This window comes from Oryctolagus cuniculus, chromosome 13, assembly GCF_051225735.1.
Source record: "Oryctolagus cuniculus isolate XC-2025 breed Fujian yellow rabbit chromosome 13, ASM5122573v1, whole genome shotgun sequence".
NCBI classification, from domain to species: domain Eukaryota; kingdom Metazoa; phylum Chordata; class Mammalia; order Lagomorpha; family Leporidae; genus Oryctolagus; species Oryctolagus cuniculus.
Window position 1 is genome coordinate 38,827,485 of NC_142879.1, and position 24,291 is coordinate 38,851,775.

Sequence of the window (24,291 nt, forward strand, 5' to 3'; positions counted from 1 at the left end):
CAAGGGGACCTCCACCCAGGGAGTACAGAGGGAGTGGCTTCCTTAGGACACAGGGACTCAGCAGGAAGTCTCCTGACAGTGCTTACAGATGTCTTTCTCACAGTCTCTCAGCAAACCCTAATTTCCCAAGCATGCGGGGCCTTCTGCCTCCTTGCTGCTGTCCCCTCACCCCAGTGCACACAGAGAGGGCCTGCCCATTTCTCCTGTGCGTGGCTATTCATTGAGGACAGGTGGCGAGCGGACTTCCATGTCCACATGTAAGAGAACATTGCCTTCACCCTGCTCATCCCAGAAGGGCCCGTTCAGTGGTGCTGGGGAGTCCCATGAAAGACCCGCGGTTAGCTTTGGCTTCTTCTTCCCACTCAGTGGCAGGTAGCTCTTAGGGCAGATGCCCAGGGAACTGGTTATTGTTGTTGACAAGGGGCAAGGATGGGGGGGTTTTCTGATTGGAGAGGCAGGCTGTCTAACAGTCTCTGGTTGTTCCTCCCACGTGGGGAAGCTGAAGCTTGGGTGTAGAAGGGGTCAGGGGAGTGACTTGAGAATCAGGAAGCACATCTGATTCTGGGCATCCCACTGACTTCCTGGGTAACAGTGCACGCGGTAGCTACCCGAGAATTGTCAGCCACTGCTGTGTGATTCTCATCCGTAATAAATGACTGCATTCTTCCCTACAGCAGTCTCTCCCTTTGCTGGGTGTCTCTTCACCCGTGGGAGCACCGTCGTGCCTCACCTGTGCCGTGGCCCTTGCTGGGGCTGTGGCTCAGCATGGTTAGGCGCCTCACCCAATCTCGCGCAGCTGATCGTTCTGTAACTGGGAGAGGTCTGTAGATCCTTGGAGAGACTGGCTAATGTCCTCAGCCCGGGGTGATGACAGCGGAGAAGCTTCTTGTCCAAGATGACAGGGTCCATTGGCCGATAGGTGGAGACTCCGTCTTGGTTTCTCCCCTCTCCAAGATAAACTCAGCCTGGGGTCGTCCCTGTGGTTTCCTTGGCCTTGGCTCTTAGTGTGTTTGGATCCAGGCCTGCTTACACCAGCCCCTTAGAAGCCCTGTCCCCTGGGCTGAGTGGGGAATGCGTAGCCCCAGCCAGAGGGCCACTTGCCACTGCTCCGCCTTTCTCCGCTCCTGATCTTTGGGAATCCCCCTTTGCCCTGTGGCACATCATTCTTTCTCTTCCACTCTAAGTATCCCCTCTGTTTCCTCTTCCTCCGGGAGTAGGAAAAGTCTCTCCCCAGCCCTACGCCCCTCTCCACCACAGCAGTGAAAATCAGACAGAAGTCGGGGCCGTCACCACATTATTCTCCCCTAACATATAATAGTTACCAGTGAGATAAAGCAACAATGATGGATATGTGAATGATTGACAGGATGCATAAGTAGACATAAAACATTTCAGACACAGATAAATAAAAGTCCCTGGGGAAGCAAGCTTGTGGAGAAGGCTTAGAGCTGAGCTGAGGAAGGCACAGAGAAGAGACGAGATGGCTGCCTAAAGGACAGACGGAGCAGGTGCACAGGGACTGACACTAACTAGAAGTTCCCTGCGTCAGCCTTGCAGGAGGGGCAGGGGCCTGGACCCATAGAGGAAGTAGAAGTAAAAGAGGGAGGAACAGATGCAAGTGGCTGAGAAAAGGCCACGGCCAGATTTGGAAACAGGCTCCCGTGGGGGCTGATGGGACGGAGAGGTCAGGGCGGCCGTTGGAGACTCAGGAGATGAGGTGTGCAGGCACTTGGGAGGGCCTGAGTTTTCAGCAGAGAGCGGCAGTGGAAATGTTTGCCAGCAAACGGAAACTGCCTGCTGGAGTCTGGGCAGGAAGTCAGGACAGGTAGAACCCCAGTCCTTGCTTCAGCCAGCCTGGGGCTTGGCCTTCACTCGTCGTGCAGCCCGTGAGCCCTGCGGAGGAGCTGCCCCAGCCGTGGTTTCCATCCTTCTCTGTGTGGTTGTTCTCGTTGGTTCACTTCTGGAATGCCAACCTCCACCTTCCACACGTGATCACTCAGCACTTCCAACTGCCCTGACGCCATCTCTGCCAGGAAGCCTCCTGGGATCCCCCGTTACACTGCCTTGCAGCCTGTTCAGCAATCCCACCATACCTGTATTGAGACCACTTATTTAGTACTTGCAACTGTTGAAAGCAAGGCATAGGCTGGTGCCGCGGCTCACTAGGCTAATCCTCCACGTTGGGGCGCCGGATTCTGTCCCGGTTGCCCCTCTTCCAGGCCAGCTCTCTGCTGTGGCCCGGGAGTGCAGTGGAGGATGGCCCAAGTCCTTGGGCCCTGCACCCCATGGGAGACCAGGATAAGTACCTGGCTCCTGCCATCGGATCAGCACGGTGCGCCGGCCGCGGTGGCCATTGGAGGGTGAACCAACGGCAAAGGAAGACCTTTCTCTCTGTCTCTCTCTCTCACTGTCCACTCTGCCTGTCAAAAAAAAAAAAAAAAAAAAAAAGCATAGATAGACATGGGAATTCAATAGACTGTGGCCTGCCTGAAATAGTTTCTTCATTCATTGAATGAAAGAGTGAGATTGGCACCATTCAACAGCCTCTCTCATGAGCAGACCAGGTTTTCCATTGCTAAGGGATGACTCAAGGGCCATGGGCCATGGTTGGTGCTTCAATCCGTGTTGCCTGGTAGATTCAGGAGTGGTCTTTGTAGAACCGTTAGATACTCTTGGGGGGGGGGGGCGCGGGAGGAAGCACTGTGGCTCATTTGGTTAATCCTCTGCCTGCGGCCATTTGGGGGGTGAGCCAACGGAAGGAAGACCTTTCTCTCTGTCTCTCTCTCTGTCCCAAAAAAAAAAAAAAAAAAAAAAAAAAGTGGTCGGGAACATCTAAGCCCAATTGCCCATGCAGCTGAGCAAGTGCCATGCCTGCTTGGTGGCCAGCCCCTGCCCCCACACGCCCAGTCACAGGGAGGCATGCCAGGCCAGCTTCCATGGCCTGTTAATCAAAGGGCTGAGTGGGTGGTCCAAGGGCGGAGAAAGAGGCAAGGACACAAGTGGGCTTTTCCCACTGATCTCTCGTCCTGGGCTTGCTGACTGTATCGGGTGAGGTGGGTTCAATCACACTATGGTGAGAAACGGCACCCAGTGGCCCTCAGTAGCTTGTAACAGGGGAAGGTTCTCTCTTGTTGGTGCCCTAAGTCCATCACTGAGGCGGGGGCCCCTCTGTGCTTCTGAGCAGTGTGGTGCCCACCACCCTCAAAGCGTCTGCTGTGTTGGAGAGGAAAGGTAGGCACTCTGGAGCATTTGGTCTGAGCCATCGGGTGCTGCTTCCTCCTTTTCACATCATCTCTGCTCACAGCGTCCTGGCCCCAGCCGACCACTGGGGCTCCGGAAATGTCATCTTACCGGGTGCCAAAGGCCGCGTGCTGGCAGAGTGTGGAGGGCAGCGGTCACGGCCGTGGCGCGGGCAGGTTTCTGTTTGGTCTGGAAGGAGTGTGTCCCCGACGTTGTCCACTTCCTTGTGACGAGGGAGGCCTGGGGAAGTGGGAGAGGCTCCGTGTGTGTGTGTGGAGGGGGGGGTACCATTGCTCCCGAAGGTCTCTGGGCAGCAATGCCAGGTGCCCCTTGCCCTGAAAGGACCCTGTCCAGGGCTCCGCATGGGAAGGGGCGATCGGGAGAGGGTGCCCAGGACAGCAGGGTGAGCTTCCCTGCTTCCCCCTACCCCTGAAAACCTGGAGAGCCCTGGGACCAGCTGGCCTCCCATAAGCAGTTTTCCTCGGCATGGGGACAGTGACGAATCCTCCCTGATCCTGCCATATATCAGGCCACAGAGAGAGAGAGGAGCAGTGGTGATAAGTCGGGAGACCTGGACTGCAAACTGTGAGCAAAGAGTTATCACTGGGGTCGGAGGCGGGGATGGAGCTGTAATGGATGATTCGGGCTCAGGATGGCTGTCAGTCACCTTGGCATAAGAGGCTGACAGTGAAGGTTAGACAGCGTGGACATGTGCATTGCAGAGCTCACAGCCACCGCCTCCCAGGGCTGGCCCCCGAGTTCCCAGCACATGAGCTTTCTCTGTGAAGAGGAGGAGGTGGGTGGTGCCTGGGCCGGGTGGGATGGCGTTGGTCAGTGCATGCTGGGGCCCTGAGGAGAAATGATGGGGACCTGGATCTCCTGCCAGGTGGTGGAGGCTCCCCCACCTGGGGTCCCCGCTCTGGGATGGCAGCTCTTGAGCTCTGATGGCAGGGTTGCTGTCTGAGAAGTCTCAGGTGTAAGTTAATGCTGTATGTTCTATGCTGGCCTTTGACAATAAGGAAGATGCCCTTTTATTCCATAGCCTATTCCTTTTTATTATTAAAGATTTATTTATTTATTTGAAGATTAGAGTTACAGAGAGTCTGGGAGAGACAGAGAGAGAGAGAGATCTTCCATCCACTGGTTCATTCCCCAAATGGCTGCAACAGCCAGGGCTGGGCCAGGCTGAAGCCAGGAACCAGAAGCTTCATTTAGGTCTCCCACGTAGGTGCAAGGGCCCAAGCACTTAGACCATCCTCAGCTGCTTTCCCAGGCCATTAGTAGGGAGCTGGATAGGAACCGGAGCAGCTGGGACATGAACCAGAGCCTGTATGGGATGCTGATGTCACAGGTGGCAGCTTTACCCACTATACCACATTGCGGGCCCACTGTGGTGTATATCTTACATGTGTACCTGTTCATGTGTTCATTTTTACTATATGCTTGCATGTTTTTGCCCTTGGTCTCTGCCATCTGAGGCAGCTAGCTCATCTGACCCAAGTGGGAGCCCCAAAGTCATCTCCTTCCCCAGATGAGATGGTTTGAGGCAGTTTGCTCAGCACCCAGAGAAATCTTGGTCTGAGCTTGCATCCCAGACACTGGCTAACCCTGCTGCACGCAGATGCACTTGGTCAGCTGGGTTCACTCAATCCATTGTTAAGTCTCTAGTGAGTGTCAGGAACTGTGCTGAGCACTTTGCAAGTGGAGATGGGAAGGAATGGACAGAAGCCACGTCAGCCTACAAGATATCAGGTGATGGAGGTTGGAGGGAGAGTAGTCACCCCGTGATGCACAGACTGTGGAAGTTCCCCCTGCGAGAGGCCAGAGGTGCAGGGGAGGGTGGGCAGGGCATCCATCAGAAAGTGGGGCTTGGGATGGGCTTTGAAGTCTGGGTAGAAGAATTTTCACAGGAAGGCCAAAGCATTTAAGCAGCACACAAATGCTGTGTGTGTGTGTGCGCGTGTGCATGTGTGAGAGAGACATGTAACAATATATATTATATAATATAAATAACATATGCAAGAGCACCTCAAAAGTCTCTTACAAAATGTACATAGTGAAAAAAATGAGCATGAATTTCAGTTTTTTGCACGATGTAAACTTATCTCTTAATTCCATTTTCCCACGAACTTTTAAAGGCACCCTCCCATACACACTTGATAGAACATTAAACCCACCTGCGACTGCGCCGGATGGTGTTGCTGACTAGGACCACATCTCTCCCATAGAATAACCCTCGTTTTGTTCAAGTCCTAAGCCCGCTTGGGAAGGGGTTCTCAATCATGTTAAGTTCTTCTCTCCACCTGTACCTGTGTGCCTGGACCAAGGGTTGGGCAGTTTGTCTTCCTACTGGGCACCTCCCCAAGCCCGCTCCTTTGTGGCCTGGGCTGGTTTCTTTCCCTCCCCGAGAGAGGGGAAAAACCTCTGCTTGGTCTTTGTCTTGGTTTCCTCTGGCCTTCCCCGCCGTCATGCACAATGCAGCTCCTCAGTTCTCCCTGCTGCCCCTGGAGTTGGAGCAAGCACACAGACTCCCTTCAGGTTTGTGGGTTCCCACAGGAGGACTGGCAGGGCTAGAATAAGAGCAAGGCAGCTGTGGAACCGCTGGAAACCCTGTGGGCACTGCCCCTAGCGGTCCTGCTGTGGGAGGGAGAGAGACTGGGGCCGGATCGCCACTCCCATTCTTCTCGGTGGTCATCCACGGGGGACCTCCAAGAGCAAGTACAGAAGGGCTGTCCCCGGTCGGGCCTGGGCATAAACCACGGCTCCTGTACCATCCAGAGGAGAGCTTGGCAGAAGTGGATCCCGTGCTGAGGCAGGGACTCTGTGTGACTGCACAAGGCCATCTTATGTCCCCAGCGTGGGCAGACAGCGTCCAGGCAGGGGTTGGCTGCCGTTGAAGCGGGGCTGGTTTTCCTCCCTCTAACCCAGTGTCTCTGCCCCCTCTGCAGCTGGTGCTGCCGGAATACTCCATCCACAGCCTCTTCTGCATCATGTTCCTGTGTGCGCAGGAGTGGCTCACCCTGGGGCTCAACGTCCCTCTGCTCTTCTACCACTTCTGGAGGTGAGTCTGCCTGGCCTGGCCCTCCTCCTTCCTCCCTGCCAGGGCACCTGCTCACCCGTGGCGACAGCCTCCAGCCAGATCGGCCACTGTGGCTTGTCCTCGTGCCCAGAGCTTTGGGGCTCTCCTTGCAAAGGTCCCCTTCCTGGGCTGCCTCTAGGCAGCAAGAAGGGCAGGCCCCACCCCTGGATTCCGTTAGCCACACCCCCACCCTGGAGGTCAGAGTTAGAGGAAGCTATAGAGTTATTGGTAATGGCCCACAAGTAGAGGTAATGGCCCACCCGCAGAGGGGTGGGCAAAGAGTGCTACATCCATGGGCTGGAATGTCCCTGGACAAGGAATGAGCACGGATGCAGGCTACCGGGTGGATGAACCTTGAAGAAAGTGTAAATGCAGGGAGCCAGGCACACAGGCCACATATTGTAGGATTCCATTTACACGAAAAAATCCAGAGGAGGCAAATCTGTAGGGACAGGAAGAAAGTTAGTGACTGGCAGGGCTGGGAGGGGTGGGAGAGTCCAGCGGGTTCAGGGCTTTCCTGCACCAGTGACGGAACGGTTCTGATACTAGGTGGTGCTGATGGTTGCACGGTTCTATGAATATTGTAAAAGAGTCAAGTTTATGGCATGGGAGTGATCTCCTTATAAAATCAAAAAGAGCACCCAGAAGCCTGGCTGCTGGATTTTCTGGGACAGTTCCGAGTTCAAATATCCTGTTCCCTGCCAAGACCGTGCGTCGGAGCACGTGCTATGGGGATTTTGTAAGATGCGGTCACCGTGCGGGTCTAGGAGTGGGGGCAGGGCCACCGAAGCAGCCGAGAGGCAACTGTGAAGCTAAATTGCTCAGCCTGAACCCCTGCTCTCCAAGCTTGGCTTCCCCCCGCCCTGATGATTTATCGATGCCATTTTACCGTTAAAACAGAGCCTATATCTAGTCGTGTCTGGAGCATTCACCCCTTCATTTTACAAGTGTGCAGGACACCTGCCACGCACCAGGCGGCAGGAGGGGTTCCAAGGAGAATGTCCAGTAGAATCCTTGACCTCAGGGACTGTGCATGCTAGTGGCAGAGACACATGAGGAGTATGTGTAGGAGCAGCAGCAGAGACACACTTCAGTTAGTCTGACACTGACATCACTGGAAAACCTGGAAGAGCACATTCCAGCCCGAGGGACCGGCATGTGCAGAGGCCCGGAGGTAAGAGAGCCCAGGGTGTGGCTGAGGAGCAGTAACTGTTCAGTGTGGTCCAGGGTCAGGTTCATGGGGGCAAGGAGGAAGAGATGGGGTTGACAGACAGCTGGGGGTCTGGTTTGGAGGCCTGAAACGATCTGAGGGGGGAAGCTGGAATTTACTCTGGAGGGCACAGAAAGCCATCGGGGCTCTGGAAGCGGACATGCACTGGGAGGTGACCCCAGGGACAGCGAGAAGGAAAGGCTGGCGGGTGAAATCGTGAGGACAGATTCCAGTGAGGGAGTCGTGGGGAAGAGTGAGGCAGACCTGGCCCAGGCAGTGGAAGCTGCAATGGGGAGAGGACGAGAGAACCCGCGGAGGTAAACTGGACGGGCCTTGGCCCATCGTCGGGTGCAGGGTGAGGGAGAGGGAGCTGCTAAACTGGGTGGCTGGGTGGGTGCCGGTGCCATTGACCAAGCGCAGGGGTGGTGAGGAAGTCACCATTTTAGGGAAGAAGGAAACGGATCCGGTCGCATAGGGAAGCCTTTCCTTAACCAAGGCCAGCCTGCCGCAGTCCGAATTTAGAAAGAAATACAGCAAGAATCATGGCAGCGAAGAGTATGGAGGCCCCACGCGGGGCTTGCCCTGCCTGTCCACCTCCAGGATCCGCAGCAGGGACCCAGAGACTCCCAGGAGTTGAGTGAGCACCCAGAGTCCCTCAGCTTGCGTGTGGCGGGGCCGTCGCTCGCCCCCCTTCCGGGTGAATCCCAGGCCGTGGCCACGTCCTTGCCCCTTCACATGTGGTCATGGGGGCTGGCTCTTCTCTCCCCAGATCCCTTCTGGTGGTTGTCAAGCGAGGTTCTCAGAAATGTGGCTACTCTGCAGGACTTTGGTTGGTGGGCAGCCTCTCAGTGCTGGTGCTTAAAGAGGAGGAAGGGGAGGAGGGGGAAGCCAGCAGGTGCCCTTGTACTTGGAAGGGCTGCAGCCCTGCAGGAGGGAGCGCCATCGTCTGCTTGCCCATAGGAACCTGCTCTTGCTTTTTTACAGCCTCTGAGAGGATCCAGCTCCTGGCAATTAGTAGCTATTTGGGTCCTGAAAGAAAATAGTAAGGAGGGGGCAGGCACGTGGGCTAGCAGTTAAGACCCATGCATCCCACATCGGAGAGCCTGGGTTCAAGTCCTGGCTCTGCTCCCAGTTCCAGTTTCCTGCTAATGCACACCCGGGAGGCAGCAGTGATGGCTCAAGTAATCGAGTCCTTCCCTGTCACCCACGTGGGAGGCCTGGATTGAGTTCCAGGATCCTGGCTCTGGGGCTCTGCCCGGCCTGTTGCAGGCATTTTGGGGAGTGAACCAACAGATGGGAGATCTCTCTCTCAAATAAATAAATAAAACAGAGAAAAGAATGAGGAAGGAGGCGTCCTTTAGTAAACGAGTCCTGGAACCCCTCCTTTCTCCCTTTCCTCATTCTCCTTCCTTTCCAACAGGTCCAGTCTAGACTTCTTGTCATGCAAATGAGCCCCCTCTGCTCTGACTCTGTTCGCTTACATAAAGTAGAACTGCCTGCCATTCTCCCACTGCCTGCTTTTTGCATACATCACCTCACGTAGTCATCACAGCAATCCTTTGAAGTGGGCAATTTCACCCCCATTTTACAGACGAGAAAGTTGAGGCTCAGACAGGCAATGATTGACCTAAGGAAGGTCACTCTGGTGACGGGTGAGTTCTTTCCTCCAAACCACTTGGCCACCCTACCTGTCTGCTTCCACTAAATGAAGTCACCTGGGGACAAAGCCACAGCCAGAGTCTTTAAGTGTGTGCTCCCGGGAGGAGGCGGGGAGCAGCCTGGAGCTCTGGCTTGTGGTGCTGGTGACAGTAATGTCAGGGCAGTCCTCTGACAGGGACGGAAGAGGGGCCCGGGACACCAGGGGTGCGGGCCGCTCCATGGCAGGGGGATGTTCTTCAGACCCTGCGTGTGCAGTCTGCTGTCAAGAGCCTCACTCCTGGTTCCTGCTCGGGAGGGGGGCGGCTACCTGTGCCAGAGCCTGTGGGAGCCCCAGTGTGCCCGCGTGCCTTCCCGCACTCCCTTGCCAGGTGACCAGCAGGCAGCCCACAAGCAGGTACTTTGTTCTTGATTTCTGCAGGAGGCTGTGGCTGAGTGCCCCCCCCCACACACACACAGTGGGCCAGGGCTCAGGTCCCGAAGGTGGTGACTTCCGCCCAGGTCTGCCCACCTCCTCCGAGGCCTCGGCCGGTTCCAGGTGGAGCAGCTGTGGATGCGGTATTTGATTTTTTTTTTTTTTTGACAGGCAGAGTGGACAGTGAGAGAGAGAGACAGAGAGAAAGGTCTTCCTTTTGCTGTTGGTTCACCCTCCAATGGCCGCCGCGGCCGGCGCACTGCGGCCAGTGCACCGCGCTGATCCGATGGCAGGAGCCAGGAGCCAGGTGCTTTTCCTGGTCTCCCATGGGGTGCAGGGCCCAAGCACCTGGGCCATCCTCCACTGCACTCCCGGGCCACAGCAGAGAGCTGGCCTGGAAGAGGGGCAACCGGGACAGAATCTGGCGCCCCGACCGGGACTAGAACCCGGTGTGCCGGCGCCGCTAGGCGGAGGATTAGCCTAGTGAGCCGCAGCGCCGGCCCCGTGGATGCGGTATTTGGAAGCAGTTTGCTTCTCTCAGAAAGAGAAGTACCTGTGCTCTCCCCGCACCCTCCAGTGGGAACCTGTGACCCTCCTGGGGCCATCGGGGCTTTAGGGGAAGCACAGAGGCATGGAGGCAGCGCTGCTGTAGCTCTGTAAGGAGGCCTTTCCTGGCGACACCAAGTGATGCTTATTTTCCCCCTGTGTCGGAGCAGCTGTGTGTGGCCCTGGGTTCTACCCGCTGGAGCACAGTGCCTGAGCCGCAACTCTGCTTCTGGCAGAAGGCAGCTAGCGGCTTGCCAGCACAGTCCTGCCACGGGAGGGCGTGGCCCAGAGGGTGGGCGTGCCCTCACCTCGGAGCCCTTGATGCTTTGTCCTGCTCCCCCGCAGGTATTTCCATTGTCCAGCCGACAGCTCCGAGCTCGCCTACGACCCGCCGGTGGTCATGAACGCGGACACCCTGAGCTACTGTCAGAAGGAGGCCTGGTGCAAGCTGGCCTTCTACCTCCTCTCCTTCTTCTACTACCTTTACTGGTGAGTCGCTGCCCCGCCTGGCGGGTGAGAGGAATTGCAGGCTGGTCCTGGGAAGGTGGCGGGGAATCTGCATGGCCAGCTGGGTGTGGCCCCCCTGTCCGGCTCTGGTTTGGGAGTGAGAGCTTCTGCATAAGAGAGGAAAGGGCAGGAGGCCTTGCTGCTGATGGGCACGTCCGCAGGGCCAGGCAGGGAGATTGCGTGCTGCTAGCATCCACCTCTGGGAGACAGCTGGTGGCGTGCGGGAGGCACAGCTGAGTGACTGTCTTCCTCCCTGGGGAGCTGCCTGCCTCCTGGGGCTCCCAGGGCAGCCACCAGGCTGCCGTGGCTTCAGTCCACAGCCTTGTGGCCTCTGGCCCCCTCACCTGATTGTCGGGGTTCTTGGGGACCCTGTCAAGGATCCCACAGCAGGAGTCAGGCTTCAGTGTGGCGTGCAGTCAGCATTAAGTGCTGACACTTCCAATTCTCCCAGCATTACGTAAGACCACTCTACACGAAACCTGCCCACTTTGCAATTCCATTTCAGGAATGGCCCCTCTTTTCACCTGCTCACTCAGAACGTCCTGGCTAAGCAGGTAGCTATAAACAGACCGCCTTGTGGCTGGATCCGCTAGAAAGTGCTTGTTCTGAGCGCCTCTCCTCCTTCCTCTTCCTTGTTTGGGCTGGTCCCTGGGGCCCCTCACCTGTCACCCTGCTGTCCCATCACTACCTGTGGCAGAGCCATGCTCGTCTGCAGCCATTGCCAGTGCTGTCTCCAGAGGGCAAGGCTGACAGTAGGCAGGTGAAGAGGAGGAGTTTCCACGGCCACCTTGGGGTGGGATTGGGCTGGGATCAAGCTGGGGGAGGGGTTGTGGGTCCGCGGAGCGCCCCTCTGCAGAGCTGTGGACCGAGTATCTGTCCCCAGAGACAGCATGGTTCCTCCTCCAAGCCAGAAGCACAGGGTCAGCGCCTTCCCTGGCTCCTGCGCTGTTAGCCTGGGCTCTACCTCAGGCCATCTGGAGGCTGAGCCAGGACAAGCTCCCTCGGTTCAGTTTTGCTGCAGAATCCTGCAGCCCAAGGCGGCGAGGGGAGGAAAGCAGATGGATTCCACACAGAGAGCAGAGCAGCTCGGTGCCTGCTCGGCTGAGGGTGAAGGGGCGGCGTGGGGCCGTCAGCAGCTCCTGGCCAATAGATGGGTGTGATCTGACCCCTCCCTCACCGTGCGTGATCCAGACGTTCTGATCCATCAACTGTCCTCTGGGCCATTGCTTCAGTTTGCTGCTGCCTTCCTGTTAATTCATTTACGACTTTGTTTCCAAAACAGGATTGGAAACAACTGCCCCTCCCACTTCACTGGGACCCTGGGAGGTGGTCCAGGTGCACCCTCATTCTTTGTTGAACTTGAACTCTGGATGCTCAAAAATGCTGTTTTCTCCTCCTACCAACCCGAGGTCTGGAGCCGGGGGAGAGCCCAGGGCTGTGTTCCCAGGCATTGTGGGAGGGAGGGGACCTGCCTGTATGCAGAGCTACCTCTGAGCTGAGGCCAGGCTGAGAAGGCGGGGTTGGCACTGTACAGTCTGAGGTTCTGAGGGGTTCCCAAGGACCTCACAGAGGTTAAGAAATGTGCCCAACGTTCCAACTAATACTTGGCACTTTCTCAGCCTTTCCTGAATCTTAGCTCATTCCCCCATCTTGCGCTAATCCTGTGGCTCCCACTGCTTCCACCCCCTTCTCAGTTTGCCTTGTGGACCAGGTAATGTCTCTGGGTCCCCTGGGATAGGGACCACCTAATAATAATAAGCCCCTCACCTGTGATTGTGCTGCACCTCTCAGAAGTTGAAAATAAAGTCTAAAATGCATTTACTACACCAAGCCTACTCAGTGTCATAGCTGAGCCCGGCCTACCTTAGACATTCTCAGCATTTTGCCTCCAGCTGCACAAAATCATCTAACACAAGTGTGGTACTGAAAGTGAAAGGCAATGTGTACAGGTAGGCTTTTGCACCCTCATAAAGTTGAAAAATTGTCCAGTTGCACCGTCCTAGGATTGGACTTGTACAAAACACCACTGCCAGCTGGGGGCGCTGGTGCGAACACTGCTTGCTCAACACACTGGTCTTCTCCAAGTAGGCCAGTCCTCCCTGCAGCAGCACCACCCTCCCGCCCAGCGCTTCTGGGGCCTGCCTCAGGCTTAGTTCTCACTCCCTGCGCTTGCCGTAGCTGTGGGTTATTTGTCCCCTGGTGCCTGAGAACTTGTCTGTTTCACCAACTTCCGTGTCTGCGGCCCCCGGCCCGTGCCCGTCGCGTAGCAAGTGCTCACTGAATCCTTGCCCGCTGTTCCAGTGTGGCTGTATGCTTCTTCAAGGTGCGGACTGGGGCTCATTCTCGCCTGCCCCTCAGTGTTTCCCAGCACTGAGTGCGGTGCCTGGCAAGTAGCAGGCTCTCAAGAAATAATAAAGCAAGGATGCGCGTGAGCAGAGGAGGGCAGCCACTGTGAGGCTCTGTGTTGGACTGGAAAAAGCACTGGCTTTGCAGGTGGAGAGTGGCCCCTCGCCTTGGGCTCAGTAGTCGTGTGATCCTGAGGGACGCACTCTGGTCGTCACCTTCCCCGTGGGGACTGGGTCCCTGCAGCTCCAGACCTGAGCGGTGATGCTGTGAGACACGAGTGGAGCAGGGGCTGGAAGGCGGAACACCTGCTGCTTAGTAGAGCTCTCGGGGCCTCCCAGAGAAAGGGTGGACAGTAAGGCATTTTCATTTCCGTCTCCTGGCTCTGTTCCTTATGCTAACCTTCTCCCCTCTATAACGTGAGAAGGCGGTGGTTTTCCTTTCTGGCTAACGAAGTGGCCCTTGCAGAATGAACCCTTCCTCGGCCTTGCAGAATGAGCACGAAGCCCCTTCTAAGAGCACAGGGATGGTTGGCCCCCTCCCTGGTGGTGTTGAGGCACCACCATCAGACCTGGAGCCTGCTAAAAACAGGTAGGGCCAGAGACTTCCCCGATTAAGAATTCATTTAGTTGGTCTGCCTCCAAGGGCGGGTGGCCATACCTCAGGATCTTTTTCCTGGCACTAGAGTGCTACCCAGCATCCTCTGGGAGGCTGCTGGACATGGCTGTCAGGTGAGCACATGCCAGCTGGTGGCATCGGGTCCCATGCACCCACCTCCTCCCTGAGACCTGTCCTGCAACGGCAGGGAAAGGAATGGTAACCGTAACATCCAGCCTGCCGAGAATGGTAATAGGTACTTAGCAATCATCTTTTATGCTCTGCTACAGATGTTTCTTGCAGTGTGGTGGGAAGCAACAAGGGCCCCAGGGAGTGCCTGCAGCACTCTAGTGGGGTGAGGAGAAGTCCGGAAGGCCAGCCTTGGGGAGGCTCCTCTCCCGAGAGCCACCCTGAGTCCTTCCCCACTCCCACTGACGCCTTCTTTCCCTCTGCTTCTTTCACGCAGCATGATCTACACGTTAGTGAGCTCCTAATTCAAGACCACAGACCTGGCTCATCGGAGACGGGCATGGGCGAGGCTGGAGAGTCCACTTCCGCAGGAGACGACGGAGCAGGGACCACAGTGGGTGTGTGTGGGCCAGAGGCCGGGCAGACCGGGCCGGATGTGGCGCTGGAATCACACAGCAGCCGGGAACGGAGCTCTCTGGTGTGCCCAGTGTCAGCCCGTGCGTCCCAGTCTTTGGCGTTCAAATCCCACACGCGGGTCACGGAGCGGGGGAGGAGGTGAAAGAACATCAGACCTCTCCTCTGCTTCCTGAATCCACTTCCTGCAAACCCCCTTGCGAGTCCACACCAAGTTCCTGGACTGTGGGAGTGAGGGCCATAGGAGGCTAGATGGTGCTTGCTAAGGAACGGAACATCCCAGGGTCAAGGCCAAATCTGCAGGACCCACTGAAGGCCTCAAGGATGCTGGAGCCTCTGGTTGTGTTCCTTCCAAACCCGAGTTTTGCCTTCAGCTGAGAAGTCCGCTCCCGCGCCCTGTGATGTAGGGGCACCGCCACGTGGCGACTTCATGAGCTGTGCTGACTTCGTGAGCTGGGTTGGGGGCTGTACCCTGGTGATGAGCTACATCCAAAGTCAAGGGTGTCAGCCGGGGAGGGAGGTGTGTGGGAAAAAGGGAATTTTTAAACATTTGCAACCCGTTCAAGGTGTTCCTTCTTCCCCATTGCAAGTTGCCACCCAGAACACAGCACAGTCCTGGAAGGGAATCAGTGGGTCGTCAACAGTAAGAGCTCCGGCGATTCTGAAGATGGCAAAGCAGTTCCAGTGCCAGCAGATCCTGCCGAGTGGCTGCTGTGTCCTGTGGGCACTGGGCAGCCAGGTAGTGAGACAACATAATGACAGCTGAGGTTCTCTGGTGCCTCGTCCACGCCGTGGGGTTCCACGCGAGGCTGTGATCTGATCCCGATTTGCCACGTGGCTTTCTCTCCGCCACGTTCCGGGGAGAGGCGTGGAAAAGGTGTAAGTCGTGTCAAGGCCGAGATTGGGCACAATGATTTTGACCTCACTCCCCTGCCTCCCCAGCTCCCCTGCTCTTTGGCGCACACGAGCTATTTATACCAGCGCCGGCTCCCATCAAAGCCCGTGACCCAGGGTTCTGAATGATTTGTGTCACACACCCTGTGCTCCGTGGAAAACGCAGTGACAACCCTAGTGCTCGGCTAACCGACTCTCTCTCTCATTTCCACCCCGTCCCGGGCTGCATTCACCTCCCTCGGGTTGGCAAAGCAGGAGGGAGAAAAAGCAGATTTTTTTTTTTTTCCAGAAAGGAATTGTGCGTCTAAGAATTCTGCAGCCAACAAAACACTGCCTTTGGCTCCGTGGCTGACTGTAAAGCAGGATTCACGGTGATGTTTCGGGAGGAGGCTTCCGGTTGGCCAAGCCTCCTGCTGGCGACCTGTGGGTGAGAGGAGAGAGTCAGTGCCTGGGCGGCGTGGCCCTGCCCTAGGCTGCAGCCCTGAGCAGCCGAGTTAGCGCTCAGGCCCAGGAGCAGCCCTGGCTTCCAGGCTGCAGGCAGCTGCTGTACCCTCACAGCCACCCTGCAGATACCCTGGACGGAGCGGGCAGTGGGTTTTATCTCTGCCTCCCTCCAGAAGGGTTTGAAGTGACTTCTGATAGGAGACGCAAGGTCACAGAGATTATTGAAGCAGGAAATTCGAACTTCAAAGGGGTGAGCGTGCAGAGACACCAGCTTCCTAAAGCTCTCGATTTGGGGTTGAGCATTAAACCTGAAGTCATTTCTCTTAGTAGCAAGTAATAATAATTCCGATTTACCCAGTGCTGCTCTCGCGCCCCACAAGCCTGTGTAGTCCACACTGCTCTTCCCCTGTTTGTGCAGAAGCTGAGGTTCAGAGAGGGTAGGCGGCTGGCCCACAGTCACACAGCAGCTGCAAGCCCGTCTTTGAACCCACGCAGTCTGACTTCAGGTCCTTTCCATCACTGTTGAAGGCTGCTGGGTAGCAGAGGGTCCTGTTTGGGTTGCTTGCCTGTTTCCCCTCGTGTGCCGGCCTCCGACTGGCTTTACTGTGGCAGGCTTTTCTCCAGAGTGGCCCTTTAAGAGCTTTACAGGTGCAGGTCTCTCTTAGGCAGCTCTGGTATTTATGAAACAGACACGTCCAGATGTTCCCCTTCCACGGGTTGTGATGGGAAACAGTTCTGTAATCTGTGGGAGTTCTGGTGGATTGTTGGTCCCTTGGAGGAGCTGATCACAAAGATAAACGTATGAGGCACGGACACGGGTGCTGCAGCAGGTGCCGGGCGCCGGGGGCCGTGTTAACGAGCTTTGAGAGCGATCCCACCCATGCTCACGAGCCGCCTGCAGAGCAAGTTGGCAATTCTCCCCACTCTCCCAAGTGAGGATGCCGGGGAGGCTCAGGGCAGGGGAGGGAGGACCAGCCCAGAACGAGAGCTCCATGCTACCAGAGGCAGCCGAACAGTAACGCTGGTCTCCAACAGGGGTGTCGGGTGTTCTTCTCCGTGCTTTTTTGCTGAGCCCCACAACAAAAGCACGAAGTGGATTCTGTTTTATAGAGGAGGCAGCTGCGAGGAGAGAGCTTGCAGAGTTCCACGGCGAGAGGGGTGCGCAGTGGCTGCGGCTGCGGCTGCGGCTGCGGCTGCGCCAGGGCTGCCTCTCCTCCCACGATTTCGCTGGCTCGGACATCTTGGCCGCTCACTGCTTATCCCGCAGAGATGGCCAAAGAGAGGGAGGGCGGCAAAGCTGCAGGGAGTCCTTCGACTTTCCCAGAGCTCCGCTCATCACAGCGGAGTGCCCTGGAGCTGTGTAGTGGCTCACTGAGCACAACTCAGGGGACGGGTGGTACCTGAAGGTGCTGGGGGGGAGTAGGTTCCCATCCCCTTGGAGAGGGCGGAGGGGGCCCTGTGCAGTCACTGTAAGTTCCCTGTTCACTTAGGTGGGGAAACGATAAGCCGGCCACACGGGCTTGCTGTGAAGATTAAGGGAGGGGCAGGCGTGTGGCCCAGTGGTGAAGACGCTGCTTGGGTTGCCCGGATCCCGTATCACAGTGCCTGGGTTCAAGTCCCAGCTCCGGCCCCAGTTCCAGCCTCCTGCCAGTGTGCACCCTTGAAGGCAGCAGGGGCCGGCTGGAGTAGGTGGATCCCTGCCACCCTCGCGGGAGACCCAGCTTGGGTTCTGGGTGACTGGCTTCAAGCTGGCCTGGCCCTGTGGGCTGGCATTTGGGGAGTATAAGAGAGAATGGGAAATTCTGGTCTGTCGGTCATCTGTCTGTCTCGGTCTCGCTGCCTTTTAAATAAATTTTAAAAACTCAAACGACTCTGTCTCTGCAGATAACTTAGCACGTGGTGAGCACTGCTTGTTGAGTCTTCCTCATGACCCCTGCTCTGCGCTACACCCACACTCAGGGCAGGGGCCCTTGCTTTGGAGGGGCTGCCGAAGCCGGCTGGCCGTGGGGGAGGGCAGTGAGGATCCCGGGACCCAGCTGGCTCCCGAGGCCTGTTACCATCTATACTACCCGAGCGGAGGCGGGGCTGGGACCTGACTCCTCTTTTCAGTGCCGTGTTCTCTGGCCAGTGGTGCCGACGGCTACTGCCAGAAACCATGGTGGCTGCTCTGCAAGGCGCCGGGCATCTGCGGTCTCCTTGACAATGTGATAAGGTTGGAACCCTTCCTGTCTTCAGATTGAAGGTAGGGAGGCCTCCGGAGTCAAGCTCAGGAGAGGAGCCAAGGTCACACCTGCTGCCAAGTCGAGGATTGCAATCCAGGTTCGGGGGCCTTGATCATTTTTGCATTCCTGAAAGGGTGATGGAGTTAAGAGAGGGCAGTGGGATGCGAGAAAGGGGACAGAGATGCAGCAGGAGAGGGCGCTGCCCCAGGAGTGTGGCTCTGCTGGTGTACCGGGTTTCCCACCAAGGCAGCACGCCGTGGATGACTTTGTCATCAGAAGGAAGAGGGCTGTGGGGGCTTAGGCAAGCTGCTTGACCTGAGACTGGACAGCCTCATCTCTGGAAAGGGGGTCACAGCACCTCTTTGTGAGTGGTGTTGTGATAAATTGTGTATAGAGAGCTTGTAGCATGAACCTGTCACGTGATGTCTTGGTCCTCAGTGTGCCCCTGTGCTCCCCTCCCTTCACAGAGTGAAGGCAGGATTATGTGGCTGGAAATGAATGAAACACCTCTCACAGGAGCACGTGGTGACATCATTGAGTCTTAGCTTCTGGGGCTGGGCTGACCCAGACACGCAACGTGGGTGACGGGAACTCTCCCCCTCTGTTTACTATTTTTAGGCTTGTTGGTTGCACTGCTGTTGAATAAAGTTGTCACTGATATGACAGTTTTGTCCTCCTGCACGAGAGATGAATGCAGCCAGCAAAGTGCTTTGACAACAATTAGTTGCCTTCCTGCTGTGTCATCGCACAGATCCTTCTGGTAACCCTTTCTTTGTGTGGACTTGGGCTGCTCCATTCCAAGCCGTGCTATGGTAAACGGCTCTGCGGCAGAACCTTCTGCAGATCTTGGAGTTGTCGGTCTAAGGGGGACATCTGAGGGCTGCCTCTGTTCCCAGTGCCGGGCGGAAGGCTGGAATCGCTGTGGGGGATGGAGTGTGCTCCATCCCAGGCAGAGGGGAGCAGGAGCCCACCAGGGGAGCGACTCCTCAGGGCGCAACCAGGCTTTTCTAGGGAAAGCTGGCGGTAACTTACAGCTTTGTGGAGTGGGGAGTAGCCTTTCCTTGTGGGAGCTGCGTTTCTAGAGGGGAATTGCCCGCGCTGGCCCCTTGCATGGGGTTCCAACTGCTGCCTGTGATCCAGAAGCGGAAACACGGTTAAAACAGCTGCAGCAAAGTCACGTCTTCCAGGCTTCGACTCCGGCCACGCTGTGCTCATTTCTGCCCCCACTGAATTCCTCTCGGGTAGGTCTCAAGGCCCCAAGAGCGGCTTCCTGTGCTGTGAACTTGACCTCTTGGCTACCACTGCTGCATTTTCTCCCCTCCCAGCTAGCAGTGCGCTGGCTTGTACAGGCTCATGACAGCCTGTTGTTCAGTTGTGAGCGATTTTGCCAAACAGCTGTTGAACACAGCCATGGCTAAAAACTGAATTATATAAACTTAAATAAGTGTCATTAAAATAAGGGTGATAGTCAAAACGCATCACTTCCGAGTTTACTACGTTTCACCATTACCTGTGCTCTTGGGGCTCTGTCCCTAGCATCAATGGTGGAGGTGCTGGACAAGCATCCCACGGAGCTCCTGGCCCTTCCTGTTCCGAGGTGTCCCCAAGTGGCTTGACAGTGGCCAAGGTGGGAGTATCTACCCCGCAGTAGCTGGCAGATGCAGCACATTAGCCCCTTCCCCTCTGTCCCTCCCACCAGCCCTTCCTGAGTGCTAGTTAGGCATTTCCCAGTGCACGCTGCACACCCATGACACACTGTGGGAGCCGGGGCCCCCAAGGGCAGCGTCATGACCCCTGATGCCACAGCCGTGGGTGGTACTGTGGCTGCTGTGTCTGAGGGCCTGGGCACCAGGGGCTGCTGCCTTCACCCCATCGCGGTGACACCAGTGGTGCTGCCACTCATGAAAGCCACCTGTTAGGTCTTTCTGCACTGTAGGATACGGCAGCTTGGCCTGCAGGAAGGTTATGTGACGCATCTTCTTCCAAGGTGAAAATGCTTTATACTTGCACCCGAGCCCTACTGTCCTTGAACTAGCGCGGGGCCTCTGTTCTTCCTTTGGGATAGGTCCCTTTCCAGGAGGCTCCTAATGTCCTCATAGACAGGGTCTGTGCCTCTCGTGTGAGTCCTGGGTGAGTACAGGCTGCACTCTGCCACGTTACCCACCTCAGAAGCAGTCCCATGCTTGTGAAGGGCCCGGGCCCATGCTTGCACAGAAAGTAAGCCCTGTCGCCATTGCTTCTTTGTCTTTCCCTGCTCAGCTCTCTGGGCTGTCCAAGGTAGGCACCCCCTCCTCTCTAGCTGGTCTGGTAGCCACTCTTCTTCATGCACTGTCTCCTGCAGATGGGCCGGCCTCCTCCCTGCACCTGCTGGCCCCTCCAGGGCAGACACATGCCTTCTGGTTTAGAGACACAGCAGCCCGAGAAGGCTCGACTCCCTGGCAGCTGGAGGAGAGAGACTTAAATACCACTGCAGTGTTTCTGTTCCAGTGACATTCGGGGGGCTGAGCAGTAAACGCTGGCCTTTTCAGAAACACTTGACAGGCGAGAAGGAAATCATCAACTTGCTGGCAGGAACATGCCTCTGATATTCTACGGTAGGGGGAGCAGGGGAGAGAGTCCTTGTCAGCTACCAGGCTCCATGTTCAATTGCAGTGACGCATCTCAGCCAGGCCCGGGGCCTGGAGGTCTGTTTTGGCTGCAGCAATGAAAACAGCAGGGGCGGTACCACAGGCTCAGGGGCAGATGTGCCCGTGCGTGGCATCACAGGGCGGGTCTTGGCTGCCATTCTGATTTTTGCCACAGCTAAATGGAGAACAAGCTGGATGGTGTGGTGATTTTCCAGACCCTTCGAGGACCAGAGAGCCCCTCCCAGTGAAATGGAGGTGCCCACCCAGCACATGAGCTGGATCCCCAGAGGGTAGCCTGGGACCCTGCACCCTAAGGGCCCCGCCTTTCGAATCAATGGCTTTGTTCTGAAGCTGTACTTTGTGATGAAAGCAGCCACCTGAGTTATGGGCTGCTGTGGGACAAATGGTTGCAAGAACACAGCAGCGGCTCTGGCAGCATCGACGTCTAGGTAGAAAGAAGAATCTGAGGCCGTGCCTTTGGGACACGTGCTGCCTGTGTCCGGGTTACGGGACACCCCAACATGGGTTTCCAGCCTCACAGTTCAGGGAGGCTCAGCCCAAGGCAGACCCAGTCAGGCATCCAATGGAGTGATTTGCCTTGGTCGGGAGCTGCGTGGGGTAGCTCAAGGGTGCTGGGTCATGGGTGGTGTCAGTCTGGAAGCTGGACGTTGCCCTGAGCGGGTGCCCTGGCTCTGCCCTTGGCCCCGTCCTGTTCACTTCTTGTCAACAACTTCCTTATGGAGGCAGCCATCAATTCTGCAAGGCCACAGAGCTGGAAAGGATTAAATGAGGACAGGACGGGGAGATTTAAAAAAAGAAATCAGAAGCCTCGACTTAGTGGGAGGAGTAAGAGAGGGGGAAATGCAAGAGCTCCCCATGGACTAAAAAGGGTCAGTGAGAGAGAGAAAGGTCTTCCTTTCCGTTGGTTCACCCCCAAAATGGCCACACCGGCAGTAGCAGGGAACAAACACGGCCAAATCCACAGGCCCTTTGGGGACAGGTATTTAAGCTCAAATGCTAGGCTTTGTCCTTTTAAGGCCCCCACTAAATACATGAATTGGATTTTGGAGAGGTTTCAGCATCTGCAGGAGGCAGTGTACCAGGGAGGGCCGTGGGAGGCCAAGAGAAGGAGGTTTGGCCACATGGAGGCCTCTTGCAGCCGGCCGCAGTGAGCCAGGCAAAGGCGTGCCCAGGGTGCAGGCAGCTCCTTGGTTACCACTGCAAGAACCACCCTGGAATCATTCTCCAAAGAAGCAAGAAAGCCGAGGGCTCTAAGACCCAGGGGCGCAAAGACGACTGCTCTCCAGGGTCACAGAGTGACCGACTGGCAGAAAACATCTTTTGCATGTACGACAGTGAAGGAAATCTTGACAAATAGAAAGCCAGGCCTTCGGCTCTGTTTATTGGCTTGAGAGAGCCTGGCCCCTGGCTGGGGAAGCCTCCAGTGGGGAGTCACACACAGGAGACCCACGCGCGGCTTGGCCAGGAGGCTTAGAGGCGGCCTGAAGTCCATCACGGGCTCGGCTTTTGTGCAGGGCCTCAGTGGCCACTGCTCTGCCCACAAACCCCGGGGAAGTCTCTGAGTAGGGCTGTAGGAGGGGCAGGGAGAGACGAGGTTTCCCCTGTTCGCGTCCAGCTTTTTGGGGAGTTGCCTGGTCCCGAGGGATGGAGGAGAGCTGACAGCCTTGAGCTGGTGGCCGTACCTGGCCTGGGCTCAGTGGAGACACCATACGCTCCTCCACCCACCCACTCCCCAGAGAGACCAGAGGCCTGGGTGGGCACCGGGGGACGGAGTGTGGGTGTTCTGAGGGGTTTGGAGCGGACCCCAGGGTCAAGCCTGTGTGAGCACTCAGGGCTTCGTGACCAGCTGTATTCGTGGGGCTCAGTTTCCCGCTGTGGCTGTGATGTTACCCAGGCCAGGGGGGAGCGCTGGCATCGTCGGCCTTGGAGTGACAGTGGGAATTCTACTCCCCCTCTCGTTGCTGTGTGAAGCTGGCCCCATTTCTTCACCTTGCTCAGTCTCTGTTTTCCCGGCTGTGAGACAGGCACACTAATGTGTAATCTTAAATAAGATTATTTACATGAAAGCAGGTGTAATATGGAAATCCAGGGCAGGTGTGGGGGATTGCTATCATGATCACACAAGACTTTCACCTTCTGCTTCAAGAGCGTGTTTCCAGCAAAGCTGGGTATGAGTCTATTGCACGGAAGGGCTGGAAAAATCAGCTGTGAGGACAGAAGGGGAGACAGTGCTGGGCTTCTCCCCTTTAGGACACTGTACTTGGCTTGGTAGAGTGTCCCGGCCTCCATGAGGACGTACAGGACATTCCGACACAGCAGTTTGGAACCCCTAGTTTAATTTTTTACTTTGTCTCTAAAAATATAGAGACTTAAAATGAGAACTTTATCAATTTGGATAACTTTTCACTGAGCTATTTCTAGAGTGACCTCTATTAGACCCTTTTAATTCCCTGGATAATTTTCAAAATAGCATCACTGAAGCATTTCCAAATGTTTCCATGTTCACTTTCCCAGAATGTTCTCCCTGAGATTAGTGATAAAATTTTATGACAAACATGAAATGCAATGGTCAGTTAAAATCACAGCCTCTGCCACTGTGTGTTTCCTGTGGAACCACTGACTTTGCCAAGTTCAAATTTTCCAAGTCAAAATTTGTACCACAAAAGTCCTCCATCAATGTGTAGTCATCAGAGAGTTTTTTCTTGGGATGTTTCAGCTGATGGAACGTTGACTTGGTGACCAGTGTTTTGCCGATTCTGTTATTTCCTCTGTGTCAAATTCTGCAGTTGCCACTGTTAGCAGTGTGAGGTCGTTCTGCTATTAATACATTCATCTGTCACATGGTTTATGATGAGCTGCTTTAGAGACAGTCAGTTTTATTTTATTTAGATTTTCTTCTATCAGAAATATTATCATTGGATTCAGGAATGCTATTTTATTTGTTTTAAATTATTTATTTAAAGGCAGAGAGAGAAAGTCAGAGAGATCTTCCATCTGCTGGTTTACTCCCCAAATGGTTGCAACTGCTGGGGCTGGGCTGATTGGAAGCCAGGAGATTCATCTAGGTCTCCCACGTGGGTGCAGAGGCTCAAGCATTTGGGTCGTCTTCCCCTGCTTTTCCAGGTACATTAGCAGGAAGCTGGATTGGAAGTGGAGCAGCCAGGACTTGAACCAGTGCCCATACGGGATGCTGGCTCTGCAGGCAGTGGTTTCATCCATGGTGCCACAGCGCCAGTAGGAACGCTATTTATTTATTTTTTTCTTGTTAACTGACATATGTTACCAGTTGTCCTTGGATGTTTCTTAGTGGTTTCTTTGGCCTTGACCATGTCTTTGGCTAATCTGATTCAACTCTGCCCTTTCTGGGGGAGCAAAGTGAAGAGGTCAGAATCAGAGAGGGAGGGGCCAGATGTCCCAGTTTGATTACAGCATTAAAAGGAGAAGCATGGTCAGATGTAGGCTTCTGAAAGTCCCGTCTGGCTTCAGAGTGAAAACAGCAGTGGTTGGAGCTGATTAGCTGTGTTGCAGAAACCCAGGTGGGAGAGATTGCCAACCCTGCAAGCGTGGTTCTAAGCATTATAAAAATCCCATCTCATTTACCCCACAACAGGTGTGTAGGGTCCTTAGAAATTCCCATCTTACAAATGAGGACATGGTGGCCAGCACCGCGGCTCACTAGGCTAATCCTCCGCCTTACGGTGCTGGCACACCGGGTTCTAGTCCCGGTCAGGGCGCCGGATTCTGTCCCGGTTGCCCCTCTTCCAGCCAGCTCTTTGCTGTGGCCAGGGAGTGCAGCGGAGGATGTCCCAAGTGCTTGGGCCCTGCACCCCATGGGAGACCAGGAGAAGCACCTGGCTCCTGCCATCGGATCAGCGCAGCGCGCCGGC

The 24,291-nt window shown here is 55.9% G+C and overlaps 1 protein-coding gene across 2 annotated transcripts in view; it reads left to right on the forward strand.

Annotated features, from left to right (window-relative positions):
- The window catches only part of CNIH3 (cornichon family AMPA receptor auxiliary protein 3), a 113,845-nt gene extending 96,444 nt beyond the window's left edge, over positions 1-17,401 (forward strand). For both annotated transcript variants that reach the window (XM_051820600.3, XM_002717483.6), the window contains exons 4-6: positions 6,189-6,301; positions 10,492-10,635; positions 14,060-17,401. In XM_051820600.3, coding sequence (XP_051676560.1) covers positions 6,189-6,301; positions 10,492-10,635; positions 14,060-14,087 — 285 coding nt within the window. In that variant the 3' untranslated portion in view covers positions 14,088-17,401. The remainder of the gene's footprint in view (positions 1-6,188; positions 6,302-10,491; positions 10,636-14,059) is intronic.
- The last annotated feature ends 6,890 nt before the right edge of the window (positions 17,402-24,291 follow it).